The sequence below is a fragment of the Heterocephalus glaber genome, unplaced genomic scaffold, assembly GCF_053883595.1.
Source record: "Heterocephalus glaber isolate CG9 unplaced genomic scaffold, H.glaber_assembly_v1.0 deba00001613, whole genome shotgun sequence".
Lineage (NCBI taxonomy): Eukaryota > Metazoa > Chordata > Mammalia > Rodentia > Bathyergidae > Heterocephalus > Heterocephalus glaber.
Genome location: NW_028258384.1, coordinates 31692238 through 31710686, shown reverse-complemented (window position 1 = coordinate 31710686; position 18449 = coordinate 31692238). Strand labels below are relative to the sequence as shown.

The window sequence follows — 18449 nt, the reverse complement described above, 5'->3', positions numbered from 1 at the left end:
GTCTTCTTTGATCTCATTTTTCAGAGTACTGTAGTTTTCATTATAAAGTTTTTTTCAGTTCCAGGGTTAGGTTAATTTCTAAGTACATATTTAATTTTTCTTGATACTATTGTCTTTGTAATTTCTTTCTCAGCGAGTTCATTATTTGTGACCAGGAATGCTACTGATCGTTGTCTGTTGATTTTGGATCCTGCTACACTACTGAATTTGGTTACTAATTCTAGGAGGTTTTTGGTAGAATTTTGGGGTTTTCTATGTAGAAGATCATATCATCTGCAAAAAAACGATAACTTGACTTATTCTTTACCTATATATACCCCTTTTATTTTTTGTCTTGCCTAATTGCTCAAGCTAATGCTTTGAGTACTATATTGCACAGAAATGTGGATCGTGGAACAGAACAGAAAAAGTAGAAGCAATCACAGATACATTTAGCTATCTGATTTTGAAAAGGGGGCCCAAAAGGTACACTGGCAGAAAGATAACATCTTTAACAAATGGTACTGAAGAAACTCACTATCCACAGGAAGAAGACTGAATTTAAACCCATATCTCTTAGCATGTACTAAACTAAAATAAAAATGGATCCAAGACCTAAACATTAAAACAGAAACACTTGGTCTATTGAAAAATAAAACAAATAAAACTCTTTTTGGGGGAGGGTACCAGGGATTGAACTCAGGACCTTGTGCTTTCGAGGCAGGCAACGGCACCACTGAGCTAAATCCCTGGCCCAAGTATTTTTTTTTTTTTCTTTTTGGTACTGAGGATCAAACTCAGGTCCTTGCGCTTGCAAGGCAGGTGACAGAATCACTGAGCTAAATCCCCGGCTCCCAGGTAAAACTCTTGAAGACATAGGCATTGGCAATGCCTTTCCAAACACAACTCTGATTGCATAAAATATAATATCAAGAATTAACAAATTAGACCATATCAAATTTAAAAGCTTCTGCACACCAAAGGAAACAACCAAAAAGTGAAAAGACAACCTACAGAATAGGAAAAAATTTGTCAGCTATTCCTCAGAGAACTAATATCTAGAATATATAAAGAACTTAAAAAGTGTGAATCCCCCCAAATAGAAGACCCAATAAGAAATAGGCCACTAAAATGAAGAGACACTTCTCAGAAGAAGTACAAATGGCCAATAAATACATAAAATTCTTTTTCAACATCTCTAATCATTAGAGGAATACAAATTAAAACAATGCTGAGTTTCTATATTACTCCAGAGAGAATGGTGATAATCAAGAAATAAAATAATAACAAATGTTTGAGAGGATAGAGGGGGAAAGGCACCCTTCTACACTGTTGGTGGGAATGTAAACTAGTACAACTATGATGGAAATCAAAATGGAAATTCCTCAAAAGCTAAAAAGAGATCTTCCTTGGACCCAGCAGTTCCCCTTCTAGGTATCTTCCTGAAAGAGTTAAAGATATCAAATTACACTCATACCTGCATACCCATGTTTATTGCACCACAACTCACAACAGCTAAATCTTAGAAGCAGCATATATGTCCATCAACAGAAGAATGGATAAATAAGATGTGATATTTATACACAAAAGAGTACTCCTCTGCCAAAAAGAAAGATAAACGAGCCATTTGTAGGAAAATGGATGCACCTTGAGACCATAATGTTAAGTGCAATAAATCAGACACACAAGATTAAATACTTCATGCTTTCTGTCATATAAGAAACCCCCAAAATAAACAAAGAACAAAATAAAAGTTAGATTATAGGAAATAAGGAGATAAATCTTTTGCAAAAGGGAAGGGAACCACAATATGGAGAGGTAGGGAAAGAGTTGAAAAATAATTAAGATGTGGGCACAAGGACCTGAGTTTGATCCCCGGTACCAAAAAAAATAATAATAATTAAGATGTGTTAGTACATGTATCAACTCCCCTCAGTGAATGCAAACATTGTGTACTACAACCATGCAATAAAAATAAAAATTTAATTATAAAACCTAAATAAACCTCTAACAATTCAAGTTTTATTGGAAAGATCGAAAGTTAAGTCAAAAACTTTCTAAGAGACTTAAATATTGGGGTTACTTCGTCTTCCCTGGTAATAATTGGTGGGTAACACTAGGATCACAAATTTAATCAACTTTTGCAAAAAGGAAAAGGATTAGGAGATGAAGGGAGTGGGACAGAGAGATAGGGAAGGGAATAACAAATAAATTAAGATGTGTTATGTACATGTACTAACTTCCCATGAAAAATGTAATTATTATGTATTACAATAATGTAGTAATAAAAATCATATGATCAATATAAGCCTAATGTATTTCCAGCATATTTCCTCAGTTTTCTTGTGGTCCTTTGGTTTAAAGTGAAAAAATTCAGAGTACTGTGGTGAAACTCAGGATAGATGAAAGCTCACAAATGTTAAAGGACATGTCTTAGATTAAAGGCCATAGATTCTAAGAGAGCTTATCAAGACTCTGAGTTTCAAGCTTACAGTACTTTAAAACACAAGGATTAGTGGCAGGGACTCAAAAAAGCTGCTTAAAACCTTTTGTCTATATCTGAGTCTATAAGAAGACAGTAGCAGCATTCACAAATCAACTTGTTTCTTTTCTTGACATCATATGATTCATAAATAGGATTCCAACCTAAAAACAAGTTTTAAATAACACTGGATTGTGTTGCTAGAAATAATAGTTATCAAATCATTTTAAAGGCTTCATTGAAGGTCTGCCTTATTTTACCAAGTGCTTGTTCTCTATGAGTTAATTCCATCCAAATAAAAATTTTTGCCTGACATATGAAAAAATCTCTAAACCAATCACCAATGGAAGATGGCTGTGAATCTATCAATCACGTAGTTAACAACCTCTGTCATACAGCATACTTAATACCCAGTGTAACAAATTAGTATTACCATTCCTTAATGTAATACAAACTCATTTCCTTAAACTGCTATTGCACTGAAATACAGGGTTATAAATGAGCAGAACACAAATTCATTTGCATGTAATAACAGTTGCAATAAACCTTTACTGGTTCATGCAATTTTCCCCATCTGTTAACAGACAGCAAGTTTTGAATCTATTATTCCCAGAAGGGGACTTACCCAGCTGGACATCTATAACACTTGGCTGATTCTCCATTGGGAACAATGGTTTGGGAGGCTTGTCTGTGAGTAAAGCTAGAAGAGAAAATGAAAGAAAGTAATGGAAAAATTGAGATAAATGGCAGGATAAGAAAGAGTCTATCATGCATGATATTTAATGTTTGTAGATTTGACGGTGCGTAAACATTTATTAGACAGTGTTTCTATTTGAGTTGTTTCTCTTGCCATGCAACATCTATTTCCTAGCACATTTAGAGCGCCATTGATTTACTGTGAATAGGTCATTTCAACAGCTAGATTTTCTAACAAGATCAAACTAATGGACTATTCTGGGTGCTTTTTACAAGCTTATATGTTTTAACAAATATAGATTTAAGAATATAATCAGAGAAACGTTAAATCCTCATACATATTTGCTTTGTGGAACTAAATATTTTCAATAAAATATAATCCTGGTGTATATTTCTAGTGGCATGAACCTTCTAAGGCTCTAAATCAGCTCCCATTCTTTACCCCAACCTCCAAAATAAGAATGTACTGGTATCTTTATTAGTAACTGATCAAAAATACTAATTAATCATATTTTTGCACCAAGTCCTATGCTAAATGATAAGGGAGAAGAAAGTAAGGTTGTTTTGTTGCCTTCAATTTGTATGCAAGTCTATAAACATGGGACCTGTAGAACAGAGAAAGGAGAGATCGGTATCGCTTGGCAGAATAGTATTGGGGAAAGTTTCATAAAGTAAATGGATCTCCATATTAACCTTAAAGGATAGAGAAGATTTTAAGACAGGGAGTAAAGTTAAAGAAATTCGGGGAAGTTTAACAACATAAACTGAGGCACAAAGGTAGAACTTAGCTAACATGTGCTTGAAGGAGAAGAGTCTGGTGAGAAGGGGTTAGGTAGAGAGGCAATTGCTCATGATGTGACCATCATGAATTGGACATGAAAGTAGATACAGAGGATAAGACTCAATTCTGAAGGATCCTATAAGTTTTCAAAGTAATTTGGACATGATGTAGTAGGCTAGAGCATCACTGAAGATTATTAGAACAAAACATTGACTCAAAAGAAGATCTAATAACTGCAGAGAGGAAGTACTCTAAAGAAATGCTAGATATATGAGAAAGACTAGAGAAGAACAAAAGTAGCTAAAAGAGTGTAGCAGCAATTCTGTCAGGGTGGGGGTGGGAATCAAGGAGTTAGACCAGTGTGGAGTCTGGAAAATTTTTTTAAAAGGGGTACTGTAACAAATCTGACTGGTACCAGAAGGAAGAAATGAAAGGACTTGACATATTGATAATTTTATATGTATTGTCATACAAACAACCCTTATATCAAACTATTACTTATGTTTGAATTCCTCTAATTGTTCTTCTGTTTCCATCTTGTTTCAACTATACAACTTGAATTTTGCCTATTAAAAAGAAATGTTTTTGCACTTCTTTATAATTTAATTCACAGAGACTTAGCCTAGAATTTGTCCATAAAAGATAAATCACTAAACCACCATTAACTGACTGGTTTAGGAATTCCCTGGTGACATGGGAGAAGTGCATCTCCTAGTGGCCAGGATATTTAGAAGAGAAAGAGAAAAACAACGGTGATGACAGGATGGGGGTAAAGTTAGATAAACAGACAAATTTGGCGAGATTCCCAAAATTAGTTGTTGATAACAAATAAATATACCAGAAATATATTTGTAAAGGATATTTATATAAACATTGGCTTCCTTTTCCTGAAATCTGAGTTGCCTGAAGTAGGAAAATTTTAGTGAATTGCTTTCACTTTTCCAACAAATCTTTAGTGATGGCCTATTCAAACAACTGGTACTGTCTTCACAGAATCGAATAAGATTTTTAAAACTAAGCTGATTTTGGAAAATTTAGACAGACCTACAACTATCAAACTTAGTCTTTATCTTATAAATACTACAGTTACTCTTAACAAAATTTTAATATTTGAATATAAAATCCATATCATATATTCAATTATGTTACTGTTGGTTACTCTTGCATGTAATACCAAATATTTGAAAAAACATATATCCAACAATAAGAGATTTGTTAAAACTGGTAATTTCATATAATGATATAATGCCATGTTTAAAAAGAACTAATTACATCTGTACATTTGATATGAAAAATGTCTCAAAGATATACTGCTTCATTAAAAAATAAGTTTCTAAATAGTATACATAGCATGCTACACTTATTGTAAAAACATATGCATATATAAGTTTGTGTAAGGATGGGATATTTTCAATAGGTACATGTGCAAGTGGTAACAGTGGTTTCATCTCGGGAGAGGAACTGGGTGGTTAAGCATTGATGGGCGAGTGAGACAAATACATTAAGGGAAGGCAGTATATAGATTTTATTTTCACTATATATAATTTTAAAATATTCATATTCTACATATTCAAAACATGACTAAAATTTAAATTGAAACATTCAAGCCATTTTATATTTAATTTATAATCAAGTCTTTTTTGTGTATTTCTAGAATTATTGTCAGTTTGCCTTGAACATCCAATTATAGATACTTAGCTTCCTGAAAATTGTTCTTACTCTTATTTTCAAATTGCCAAATGTATTAACTGAAATGTGATGGATGGAAAGAAACTGCAAGCAATATATTTCACATATAAATATGACCGTCTTGTTCTACTTTCAGCAGGATATGAATTTGGGGTCATTGCTGATCCCCCTTCTTACCTCCCACCATGGACTATGGATATATTTTCCTTGATTCAATTCTTACTAAATGTCAATTATTGAAGTGACATTTCTTAATAGTAAAGTTATAAGTGCCTTAAATTTGTAGGTGGTTCATAAATTTCAAAGTGTTTAGAGTACATTAGTTCATGTGAACTACAGAGTGATGTTGAAATATAAAGAAGGCAGTTATCACTCTGGCCAATTTAGAGATGAAGTTAAATGAAGCATACATTGTCTCATTTAGTGCCCCTTGTAACCAAAATTCCCCCATGTGTAGAATGGAGAGAAAGATATATAAATTGAAGGCAGGAGACAAGTAGAAGAGCTGAGTTTTAAGTTAATGGTTTTAGTCTCTTTGAGCCCACACTAATTCACTAAGTCAATGTTCCTAGGGAAATGTTAGTGGCTTCACAGTAAATAGCCAGTTTAATCATGATTTCTGCTGGACACCTCACACACATTCACTTTTAACCCTTAAACCCAGGAATGGAAAAAGTTGAACCTGCATTTACCCCAACATATCCCAAAAGGATGTATTAGTATGGAGCCATGAAATTACAATTTTGTGTTTAAGCCTAGAAATTGCCAAGAAATGCAGAACATTTGTGATAATAAACCCACAATTGCAATAGTTCCTATGGATCCTGACCACCAGTGCAGATACAAATCTATCAGTAATTAGCATGATTACTAGTAAGTAGCATTTTCAGAGTAGCTAGAACACATGCTGCAAAGAACAGTCAAGCTCTTTTCCTTTTTTTTTTTTTTTCCTGAATCTTTTCGGAAACTCACAGTAATTATTTGGAAAGGAAGCACCTTGACAACAGAATGGAGACTTATAATTACATTAGAAAACTTACCCTGGGCCTTGAAAAGGACTAATTGGAGTCTGAGCTAATCTGAATTTACTGCTTAACCTTCAGGTTTTGATTGAAAGAATGGAAACGAGTGATGAAATTAGGTGCTAATGTTTTGGTCTGCAATCCGTTCCTTGCACTTCCACCTTTAACTGCTTTTGTTTAATTGTCCTTAAATATAATTGTTCTACTGAGAAAATGCTCATCTTAAGGTGCTAATAAAGCTACTACAGTTACTTCCTATTTCTTTCTGTTTCGGATTCGTGGAAAGAAATGTACAGAGACACAGAATTTGGGTAAAAATACAAAGCCTTTAATCGCTAGGGAGGGGGACGGCCAGAAACTCGTCTGATCAATATCCGCACCGCCCTTTGCTTTAACATTTCCTTTTATATCTTCTTTTAGCCATTACCTCATTTCTGGTGGTCTTAGTAAAATTTTTGTTTCTCTTTTACAACTAGTTCCTGTTAACGGTTATAGTCACAGACATATAACAAACAGATGGTGCCTAAAACACATACGTTGTAAACTACCCAAACATTTCTACTTTGCTTTTCTCCGGGTTAAATGTTATCTACAGTTAGCTTACAGGTCAAAGATTCAGTTAGCCATCACTTTAAACAATAAGAGTTACAGGAAAGGTAAATCTTAAAGAAGCGGATTACTTATTCTACTTCAGCTATCTTAATAACTAACTTATAGTTTAAATTTTCTCTATCATTTCAAAGCTAGTTTTATATGTTTCACATTAACTTTCCTGCGAATGTTCAAATTAACTCTTTCATTTCAATTTCAAGCAGTGGCTGGTGTCTACATGAACAATCAGATCAATTGATGTGACTGAAATAATTTGTTAATTTCCATGAACTTTAGTAAGAAATCAGTAGAATATTTATGGGATTGAGTAAAGTGGTTTACTACATTGCCCAAGTGTTATATTCTGTTTTTATAATTTGTATTGTCCTCTTTCATTGTTGGCTTGTCCCTTTAATTAGATTTGCCAGAAGACTAAATGGGACAGAGTGAAACTCATTAATTTCTGTGAATGAAGCCAATTTGGAATTTGTATGGGAAGGTCAATGAAATAGATTTTCTAAAATCTACTTAACATGTCAGCACTTGAAATTTTACTGGAAAAAATCATAATTTTCATCATAATATTTACCCATTCAAATCTATCGATCTGTCCTAAATTTACTAGAGGATAATATCTGAACTTACCACCTAGGAACAGAAAAGCAACTGTAATACAGTATTTAAAATTTTCCTGCCTTTTACTCCACAATCTTCTATTTTATTAAGCCAAATTGTTTTTCACATTTTCCCCATTAATAGATTACATTAATTTGCAACTCCACATATTGGCTTAAACTCTTCTTGTATGTTTAGAAAAAAATAGCAATTGTTGCCACAGTTATCATTTTATTATCTGCTGATGCTAGGCACAGTTCTACACCCCAAGCATGTATTATATTAATTTCTATGTGAATGACGTTCCATAGGGCACATAGTATTAATAGGATATCCTGAAGTTATGCAAAGATACTTCCTTTACCACACAGATCTACTACTCTAGGCAATGTGTTTTATTGATTAAAGTAATGATGTTACACTAATTACTTCCCAAATTCTGAAATAGTCACTGGCATTAGTCAATTGGCCACAACTGTTCACTGGGGTGTTGCCTTTTGAAAATCACCTAAACTCACAAACTAATATCAAAAAGGGATCATAACAGCCCTGTGACTCTTCTCCAATGTGCTCAATTGCACAAATATCACAGTTTACCTAATATTCTGAGGGACTGATGATTTTTGTGCCCAATTGCACAAATATTATGGTTTACCTAATATTCTGAGGGACTGATGATTTTTGTGTAGGGAAACTTTAGAATAGCCTATATATGGGAAGAAAAAATCAGAGGTCCATATTAGGCAGATTATATTTAGGAAAGGTGAGGATCCTGTTAATACCCTTAAAATTTTCCTGTAATCATGAAGGGAAATTTGTCAGTCCTAATGCTAGTTGACTAGATTGTATCGCATAAATTGAACACAAAATGAACACAGAAATTATTTTGCTCTAAATGCATTATAAACACTATTATTCTTTGGAATACTTTGCGTTTTCTTATGTAATTACATAATAATTTCTTGAAGCAAGGAATATCTTTTTCTAAATTAACTACATAGATTTCCTAATTCTGAATTACGGTATACACATTTTACTGACTACTTAATCTAAGGTCTTATACATCAATGGTCTTTCATTTATCAGTCTACCAAGTTTAGAGTTCCCTAATTTAGGTGATCATACAAAAACAAACACAATTTTCATGATTGTTCAGTATCATACTTAATCTTCCAAACCTATAAACCCAAAGGATCTTGAGTTTGTGTCTCCTTTGGCTGATTTCTTATCTTATATTCCCTACTTTTGAGAAGTTTCTGCTCCATTGTGCTTGTAGGTACCCATGGTTGGATTTCTTTCATCAAAACCAGATGCAAAGAAATCATTGCAATTAAGCCTCATTATGAATTTAAGACATCTGTACTTCCACTCATAAGTTGCTTGTGAAGTTGTCTCTAAATGTGGAATGGAAGTTTTATTCCACTGTAGGGAGATATCCAGCAATTACTCATTGGGCTCCAGGGCCCTTACCAGAACACTTATATTCACACTGATATTGGTCAACAATCAAAGTGGCCTTTAGCAGGAGTCAATGAAGACAGATGAAATTATTTTCCTCAAGATTGCAACCAGCATTATTATGAGTTATTTCTCCACTTTGTAATAGTCTAGGAAAGAGAGCCCAGCACAATTTAAATAAATAAGTAAATGAATAAATGTCCATTAAAATCAAGTTCTGTTTTCCCTTCTGCCTGTTATTATTTACACTGTAATAAATTTTTATAATTATTTTCTTACCAAAATTTTAATATTATCTGCTTTATCAATAAAAAGAGAATCATACGGACCATTTATTAACTCTATTTAGTAAAGTAATAAATTCTCTAAGTGTCACAGCTATAATACAAAAGCTGTGACAGATATAGAAAACAAAAGTCAGTGATTCCCCAAATCATTTGGATTTTTTTTCAAGCCACTTGACAGCTCGACCTTCAGACATTTTGATACACATATCCTGTATCTCCCTATCCCCTGTTCCTTATTAAAAAGAATTCCATTTATTAAGTAAATTACTGATGGCAGTGGTTCACGTCTTTCTTATTTTTATGTGGAAGATAAAATTACTGGGAACAACTAAGAGTCGAACAGTTAGGACGTCATATTCTGAAGACTAAATTTCTTTTAAAACATACACTCTTGTTGCACAAAACATTTTTCTCCCATTAAAACCATTGCAAGCATTTGCCTCTTGTCAGCCTAGAACATTAAGTCAGTTATTGTATTTGAATAAATAGGGAACTTTTAACAGACAGATGTTAAGTTTTTGGAGAAGTTCTGAGACATATACCTGTCCATTGCCCCCATACCTCAGGGCCTCCCTAGCAACTGGTGCAGTGCCTGTGTTCCTGTCTTGCAATTCACTGAAAGCACTTTGAGGGTGGTGAATAGTCAGAGCTGCTGTGAAGTTGCCCTGAAATGCCCTTTTCTCCAGATCCCATATTTTATATCCACTAATATTTGACTTGTGAACAATGCATAAGCTTTAAGAAATCTTGAGTATACAGGCAGGGCAATTTTTTCTGAATGCCATTTGACACAGGGCCCTTCTCTGGAGAGAAGAGTGTTTATTCAGCACAATTCTGCCCAGATATAAAACAATTTTTTAAAACATGAAAAGAAAGCAACCTTGAGGAAAATGGAAACTTAAACAGAGGTTATGATTGTAGCCCCTCCTTTTTTTCTTCATAGTGAATGCTTTTTTCTTATTCTTGTCTTATCCTTCTCAAGATTCTGCCTTCTCTCTATAAAGTATTCACAGGACCCTTATATTTCTGGTGCCAAAAAATCTGCATGTGGTTACTATCAAGGTAATTGCACAATTGTGCTTCCAGTTTCCACACAGAATTTAAGATGTGGTTAGCATTAAAAAATATGAAAAGTTAAGCCTAGATTGTCAAATTTACCTTGCATCATGATCATCATAGCTCTATAGTTACTGATTTGTTAAGTTGTAAAAATTTGCCTCAGAAAATGATACAGAAGAATATAAGAAATACTCAGGGATGGATAATTTTAGATCGACACAAACCCTTAGGGGTCTTAGTCATCTGGCTATTTTGACCGACGGAGTAACTGAAAAGAAGAAAAAGCAGGGATGTATTGAATGTCATATTGCAAATTAGAAATAAAACAAAGCACTTAAACCCAAGTTAGATGAATTTAAATCCAATATTCTTTTCAGTGAACCATAGCTAATATTGATTAAGCATGCATACCATACCATGCACTTTACATTCATTTCCTCATTAAATCTTCACAACAATTTATAAAGTAGGTCTTATTATTATCAACATTTGACAGGTAAGAAAATTGATACTCAAATTAAATTCAGTTAAATTCATTATGAATCCAGAATTTCTCCTAAGAGGATCTCATACTTGAGTCCAAACTGGTAGCCATTATTCTGTAATGCACCTTCATTCCTTGTTCCTTGACTCAACACTCTGTTTATTTGAATTCAAAATATAACCTATGCTTTCATATAAGCATCAGAAAAAAATCTAACTATATTACTAAATTGATGGAGAGGCATATTGACTGAATACCTGTCGCTGTATCTACACAATTCTACAGGCTGGATTGGTATGAACATTCCATTACAGATTACTTGAGGTCATTCATTCTTTCAGTCAGTTTACATATCCTTATAATTCTATTATAGAAAGGTACTCTATCAAATATCATATGGTCTGTTCTGGGTAGGGATGTGAAGTACAAATTTGAAGATATATAGAATCACATCAAAAGGTTTAGTCTAGGAGCAGGGATGGGTGTATACAAATTGTTATAGTAAATAACCAAAAGTAGTAATTCCCTGTTTCAGTTTTTATTGCTGCTGTAAAAAGTTACCTTGAACTTATTAGTTTAAAATGCTATATTTATTATTATCTTACAGTTTCAGAAGTCAGAAGTCTGATGTGGGTCTGCAGGACTAAAATTAAGATGTGGCCAGGTTTGTGTACCATTCTAAAGGCCTCAGGAGATAATTTATTTCCTTTGCTTTTCCAGCTTCTAGAGGTTGTCCATACTTCTTGGTGTTTGGGCTTCTCTGATCTTTAAAGCCAGCAAGGAAACGTTGAATACTCATGTTATACCATCCTGACCTGCTTTTCTGCCTCTTTCTTCCACTTTTAGGAGACCTTGTGATATATTGGCCCCATATGGGTAATCCAGGATAATGTCCATATTTTAATGTCAAGTTATTAGCAACCATAATTCCTAACATATTAGGATGTGGACAACTTTGTGTCCATGCCTAGCACCATGCTATAAGAAGTAATCAAATAAAATATAAATATAATTTAAAGAGATGAGATATGACATTTTGGTTGTCATATGGAACAATGTACATTGTATGTTTTGCATTTTAATGAAATGAACTTTACGGGTCTCATTTCATTCACATCAATTTATGAATATAAGTTGCTGTATTTCAAACTGAAATCCATCAAAGAAATGATTTAAATGGAATGAGTTTTAATACCTCTATTTTTAGCCTAATTGTTTATTTGTTTATGGTTGCCAAATTCATTAGACACTCATAGCCTGTCAACATAATGTATTGTAATACAAAAGAGTTAGAAAAAGAAAAATATCACTTAAGTAAGTTTAGCTGCTGGGATGTGCTAACAGGCCCTAATGAGGGCAAGAGTCAACTGTGGATATTAAATAAGCAATTTCTTTTAAATGTTTATGACAAGAATTATTTCTAATTTTCAGAATATCCTTTTGGTGGACATTAAACATGATGAGATATTTAGAACTCAGGAAGAAATTGTCCTCCCTAAGTGGAGTCATTCTAACATAAGGATTTGCCTCATTTAGGGTCTATAGTGGAAAATAGAGCTGATGTCAATCACAAGGCATTAGCATTTTACAGTCTTTCATGTCCACTATTTCCAGATTTGTTTTGATGATTATTAGTAACTCATTTTTTTGTATAAGAACAAGTCAACTGCAAGGCCATCAAAAAACCTGCTATGCAGTCACGCGGAAGACACTGAATCACCCCGCTGCAGACAGGCAGGTCTGTCCATGCCCTATCCAGGTCCTGAGTCGCGCAGAAGATGCGGAATTACCCAGCTGCAGACAGGCAGTCACCTGGTTCTGCACTACAAAGACTCAGAGGACACCAGACCAACAGACCAAGGTACTGAGTCCCGCTGCTCCCCACCCAGAGGTAGGGGCTTCTGAGCCGCCATCCCACTGCTCCTGGTCCAGAGGAAGGGGCTTCTCAGTCACAATCCCTCCCGCTGCTTCCAGCCCAGAGGAAAGGGCTTTTGGGCCACCTTCTGTAACGTTGTTCCTAGCCCAGAGGAAGGGGCTTACAGGTAACCATCCCTCCCACCGCTCCCGGCACAGAGGTAGGGGCTTCTGAGCTGCCATCCCACTGCTCCTGCTCCAGAGGAAGGGGCTTCCCAGCCACCATGCCTCCCGCTGCTCCCAGCCCACAGGAAAGGGCTTTTGGGTCACCATCCCTACTGCTGCTCCCAGCCCCTGTCCCACCTCTCCCAGCTCAGAGGAGGTAATCCGTGCAGATGCTAACAGCCCCCTGCCCCAGTCAAAATGAGAAAACACGTAAGTAAATAAGTCTCAAAACCAGACTTCCAGATCACCTACAGCAACCCCAAAGGGAAATGAGATGGAACACTCTGATACTCAACCACCTGGACCCACTGAACTGGCAACAAAAGGGGATCTGAAAAAAATGAAATCAGAAATAACTTCTCAGATAACAGGAGAAATTGTACCCCTAGTGCAAGACATGATTAATAAATCTCGAGAGGAGCTCAGGAACATGATGGAATCCCAACATGAGAAACAAATGGAATCCATAAAACGGATGCAAATAGATTTCCAGGACATGAAAAACTCCATTGAAAGTCTACACAGCAGAATGAGCCAAAGTGAGGACAGAATTTGAGATATAGAAGATAAGATTGCAATTAGTGACCAGGAAAAGAAAAATTGCTTCAAAATTATAAGGGAACATGAGAAATCAATCCAGCAGCTGCTAGATGATTCAAAGAAGAATAACATAAGACTGGGCTCAATGAAGAAACAGGAGAGACTGCAGATGACATAAAAAATCTCTTCACAGAAATAATGGCAGTAAACTTCCCAAGCATGGGAAAAGAATTTGACATACAGATAGGTGAGGCATATAGGACTCCAAATAGCCTTGATCAAAAATAATCTGCACATAGGCATATCATTGTTAAGATACCAGAAACACAACAGAAGAACAAAGTTCTCCAAGCAGTTAGAGAAAAGAAACAAATCACATACAAAGGAAAGCCCATCAGAATCACAGCAGACTTCTCAACACAAACCATCAAGGCAAGAAGAGCTTGGAGTAACATATTCCAAGCCCTACAAGAAAACAGCCTCCAATCCAGATTGATATACCTTGCAAAACTATCTTTCAAAATGGATGGAGAAATAAGATACTTTCATGACAAAGAGCACCTTAGGAAAGTCGTGAATACCAAACCAGCACTCCAAAGAATTTTACACAATAGCCTAGGAACAGACATTGAGGATCACAACCCCAGGTAGCAAAGCAGAATGAACCCATCTGGCATGACAAGAAATTAAATGTAAAGGGGGAGAACCCAACAAAAAGAAAAAGTCATGGCAATGACAAGTCAAAACGTTTCAGTTATAACCATCAATGTTAATGGTCTCAATTCACCAATCAAAAGAAATAGACTGGCAGAATGGGTCAAGAAGCAAAATCCAACAATATGTTGCATACAAGAAACACACTTCATTCAAAAGGAAACTCATGGACTGAAAGTTAAAGGTGGAAAAAAATACTGCATGTGACAGGAACCCAAAAAAAAGCAGGAGTAGGTATCCTCTTGGCAGATCAAGTAGATTTCAAACCAACACTGATTAAGAGAGATGAAGAAGGACACTACATCCTTGTAAAGGGAAGAATCCAAGAGGAAGAGATGACAATCATAAATATCTATGCACCAAACGCTAGTGCACCCAACTATATAAAACAAATACTAAGGAACATGAAAACTCATACATGCACTAATACAATTGTAGTGGGGGACCTCAACACCCCATTGTCAAAAATAGATCAACTAGACAAAAAATAAGGAATGAAATACTAGAACTCAATCGAACTCTTGAACAAACGAACTTAACAGATGTTTACAGAGTCTTCCACCCCACAAAATCACAATACACATTCTTCTCAGCTGCACATGGGTCATTCTCCAAAATAGACCACATACTCACACATAGAACATGCTTAAGTAAGTGCAAAGGAATTGAAGTTATCCCCTGTATATTATCAGACCATTGTGTGGTGAAATTGGAGATCCATAGCAAAAGAAACTCAAAAAAATTCATAAACACATGGAAATTGAACAACACACTTCTGCATAACCAATGGGTCTCAGAGGAAATTAAAGAAGAAATCAGACAGTTCTTTCAATTAAATGACAATGACAATACAACATATCAGAATCTATGGGACACAATGAAAGCAGTCTTACCAGGGAAATTCATAGCTGTGAATATGCATATTAGGAAAACAGAAAGAGCCCAATTAAACAACCTGATGCTGAACCTCAAGCTTCTAGAAAAAGAAGAACAGGACAACCCCAGAGCTCATACAAGGGAGGAAATTATAAAGATCAGAGGAGAAATCAATGCAATGGAGACTAAGAGAACGATACAAAAAATCAATGAAGCCAAGAGTTGGTTCTTTGAAAGAATCAACAAAATTGACAAACCTTTAGCCAACCTTGTCAGAAAAAGGAAAGAAAAGGCCCAAATCCATGCAATTAGGAATGAAAAGGGTGAAACTACAACAGACCCAGCAGAAATCCAGAGGATCATCAATACCTACTTCCAGAACCTATACACCAATAAGATGGACAACACAGAAGAAATGGACAGATTCCTAGATACATATGAATCACCAAAGTTGAATGAAGAAGACCTAAAAATTCTGAACAACCCAATATCAACCAATGAAATTGAAAATGTAAATAAAAACTTATCAACTAAGAAAAGCCCGGGCCCTGATGGCTTCACTGCTGAATTCTACAAGAAATTTAGAGAGGAACTGCTGCCACTACTGTTTGAACCCTTCAGTGAAATTGAAAGGGAAGTAATACTTCCAAATTCATTCCTGGAAGCAAGCATCACCTTGATCCCCAAAGCAGAGAAAGACCAAACTGAAAAGGAGAACTATAGTCCAATCTCACTGATGAACATACATGCAAAATTCGTTAATAAGATACTGGCAAACAGAATGCAGAAGATCATCAAGAAGATCATTCACCCTGATCAAGTGGGATTCATCCCAGGGATGCAGGGATGGTTCAATATACGAAAATCAATTAATGTAATACACTATATCAATAGAGCCAAGGACAAAAACCATGTGATTATCTCCATAGATGCAGAAAAAGCATTTGACAAAAGCCAACATGCACTTATGATAAAAACCCTACAAAAAATTGGAATAGATGGTCTCTACCTCAAACTGATAGAAGCCATCTATGAAAAACCAACAGCCAATATCATACTAAATGGTCAAAATCTGAAATCCTTCACACTCAAATCAGGAACAAGACAAGGATGTCCACTATCACCACTCTTGTTCAATATAGTTCTGGAAACATTAGCCACGGCAATTAGACAAGAGAAAGAAATAAAAGGAATAAACATAGGTAATGAACAAGTCAAATTGTCATTATTTGCATATGACATCATACTCTATATAGAAGACCCCAAAAACTCCACCAAAAGTCTTCTAGACTTAATAACCAAATTTAGTCAAGTAGCTGATTACAAGGTCAACACACAAAAATCAATAGCTTTCCTCTACACAAATGACAGACTCACTGAGAGAGAAATAGGGCAAATAATTCCTTTCACAATAGCATCCAAAAAACTGAAATACCTAGGAATCATCCTAATGAAAGAAATAAAAGACCTCTTCTCTGAAAACTATGGCACTCTGAAAAGAGAGATTGAAGATGATATCAGAAAATGGACAGACATCCCCTGCTCCTGGGTAGGAAGGATGAATATAGTGAAAATGGCCATACTTCCAAAACTGCTATATAGATTTAATGCAATTCCAATTGAGATCCCAGCAGCATACTTCATAGACCTTGAGATAACAATCCCAAAATTCATTTGGATCAAGAAGAGACCCAGAATAGCAAAAGCAATTCTAGGTAACAGAGACATGGCAGGGGGTATCACATTCCCCAACCAGCAACTCTACTACAAAGCTACTGTGAAAAAAACAGCATGGTACTGGCAAAGAAACAGACTTGAGGACTGGTGGAACAGATTAGAAGATGCAGAAACAATGCCAGACACACTCAGTGATCTCGTCTTCGATAAAGGAGCCAAACACCCTCACTGGAGGAAAGATAGCCTCTTTAATAAATGGTGCTGGAAAAATTGGGCTTCAACTTGCCAAAGATTAAAACTAGACCTGTATCTCTCACCATGCACTAAACTAAAATCAAAATGGATTAAAGATCTAAATATTAAAATAGAAACTCTGAACCAGTTGGAACAGAGGTTAGGTAGAACCCTTGAAGACATCGGTGTAGGAAAAGATTTTATGAACAAAACCTCAGTTGCCCATGAACTAGCACACACAGTCAACAAATGGGATCTCTTCTTATTAAAAGGCTTCTGCACAGCAAGAGAAACCACCAGCAGTGTGAAGAGACAACCCACAATGTGGGAAAAAAATCTTCACCTGCTCTTCCTCAGACAAAGGTCTAGTATCTCAAATCTATAAAGAACTTAAAAAGATCAGACCTCCCAAATTTAAAGACCCAATCCAAAAATGGGCATCTGAAATGAATAGACATTTCTCAGACAAAGAGTTAGAAATAGCAAATAAATACATGAAAAAATGTTCAACATCACTGGTCATTTGAGAGATGCAAATGAAAACAATGCTGAGATTCCACTTCACTCCAGAAAAAATGGCTGCTATCATGAAATCAACCAATAACAAATGCTGGTGGGGCTGTGGGGAAAGAGGAACCCTGCTCCACTGCTGGTGGGAGTGTAGACTGGTGCAACCACTTTGGAAATCAGTATGGAGATACCTCAAAGAACTAGGACTGGAAGTCCCATTTGACCCCTCTATTCCACTGCTGGGGATCTTCCCCAAAGAATTAAAAGAATCATACCACAGTGATATATTTGCAGCCATGTTCATAGCAGCACAATTTGTGATAGCTAAAACTTGGAAACAGCCCAAATGCCCATCAACTGGAGACTGGATAAAGAAAATGTGCTTTTTTTTATAAAATGGAGTAGTACTCAGCCATAAAAAATGAGAAATTAGAGACATTTATAGCTAAGTGGATGCACATTGAGGTGATACTCTTAAGTGAAATAAGTAGGACACACATGAATAAATACCGAATAGTTTCTCTGGTGTGAGAAACTGAAAGTGTAAATAAGGACTAAATGTATAATATGTAATGAGAAATAGGAAGAAAAGGGGCAAAGGGGAAGGAAGTGGGAGGGCTAGGGGAAAGGATAGAAGGGAGTGGGATTAATATGAGAAAATGGAAAAATAGGAACA

At 35.5% G+C, this 18449-nt stretch overlaps 1 protein-coding gene across 2 annotated transcripts in view; it reads right to left on the bottom strand.

The window, feature by feature from the left end:
* The window catches only part of Il1rapl2 (interleukin 1 receptor accessory protein like 2), a 647009-nt gene that overhangs the window by 310771 nt on the left and 317789 nt on the right, over positions 1 to 18449 (bottom strand). For both annotated transcript variants that reach the window (XM_021241626.2, XM_087196707.1), the window contains exon 4: positions 3087 to 3161. In XM_021241626.2, coding sequence (XP_021097285.2) covers positions 3087 to 3161 — 75 coding nt within the window. The remainder of the gene's footprint in view (positions 1 to 3086; positions 3162 to 18449) is intronic.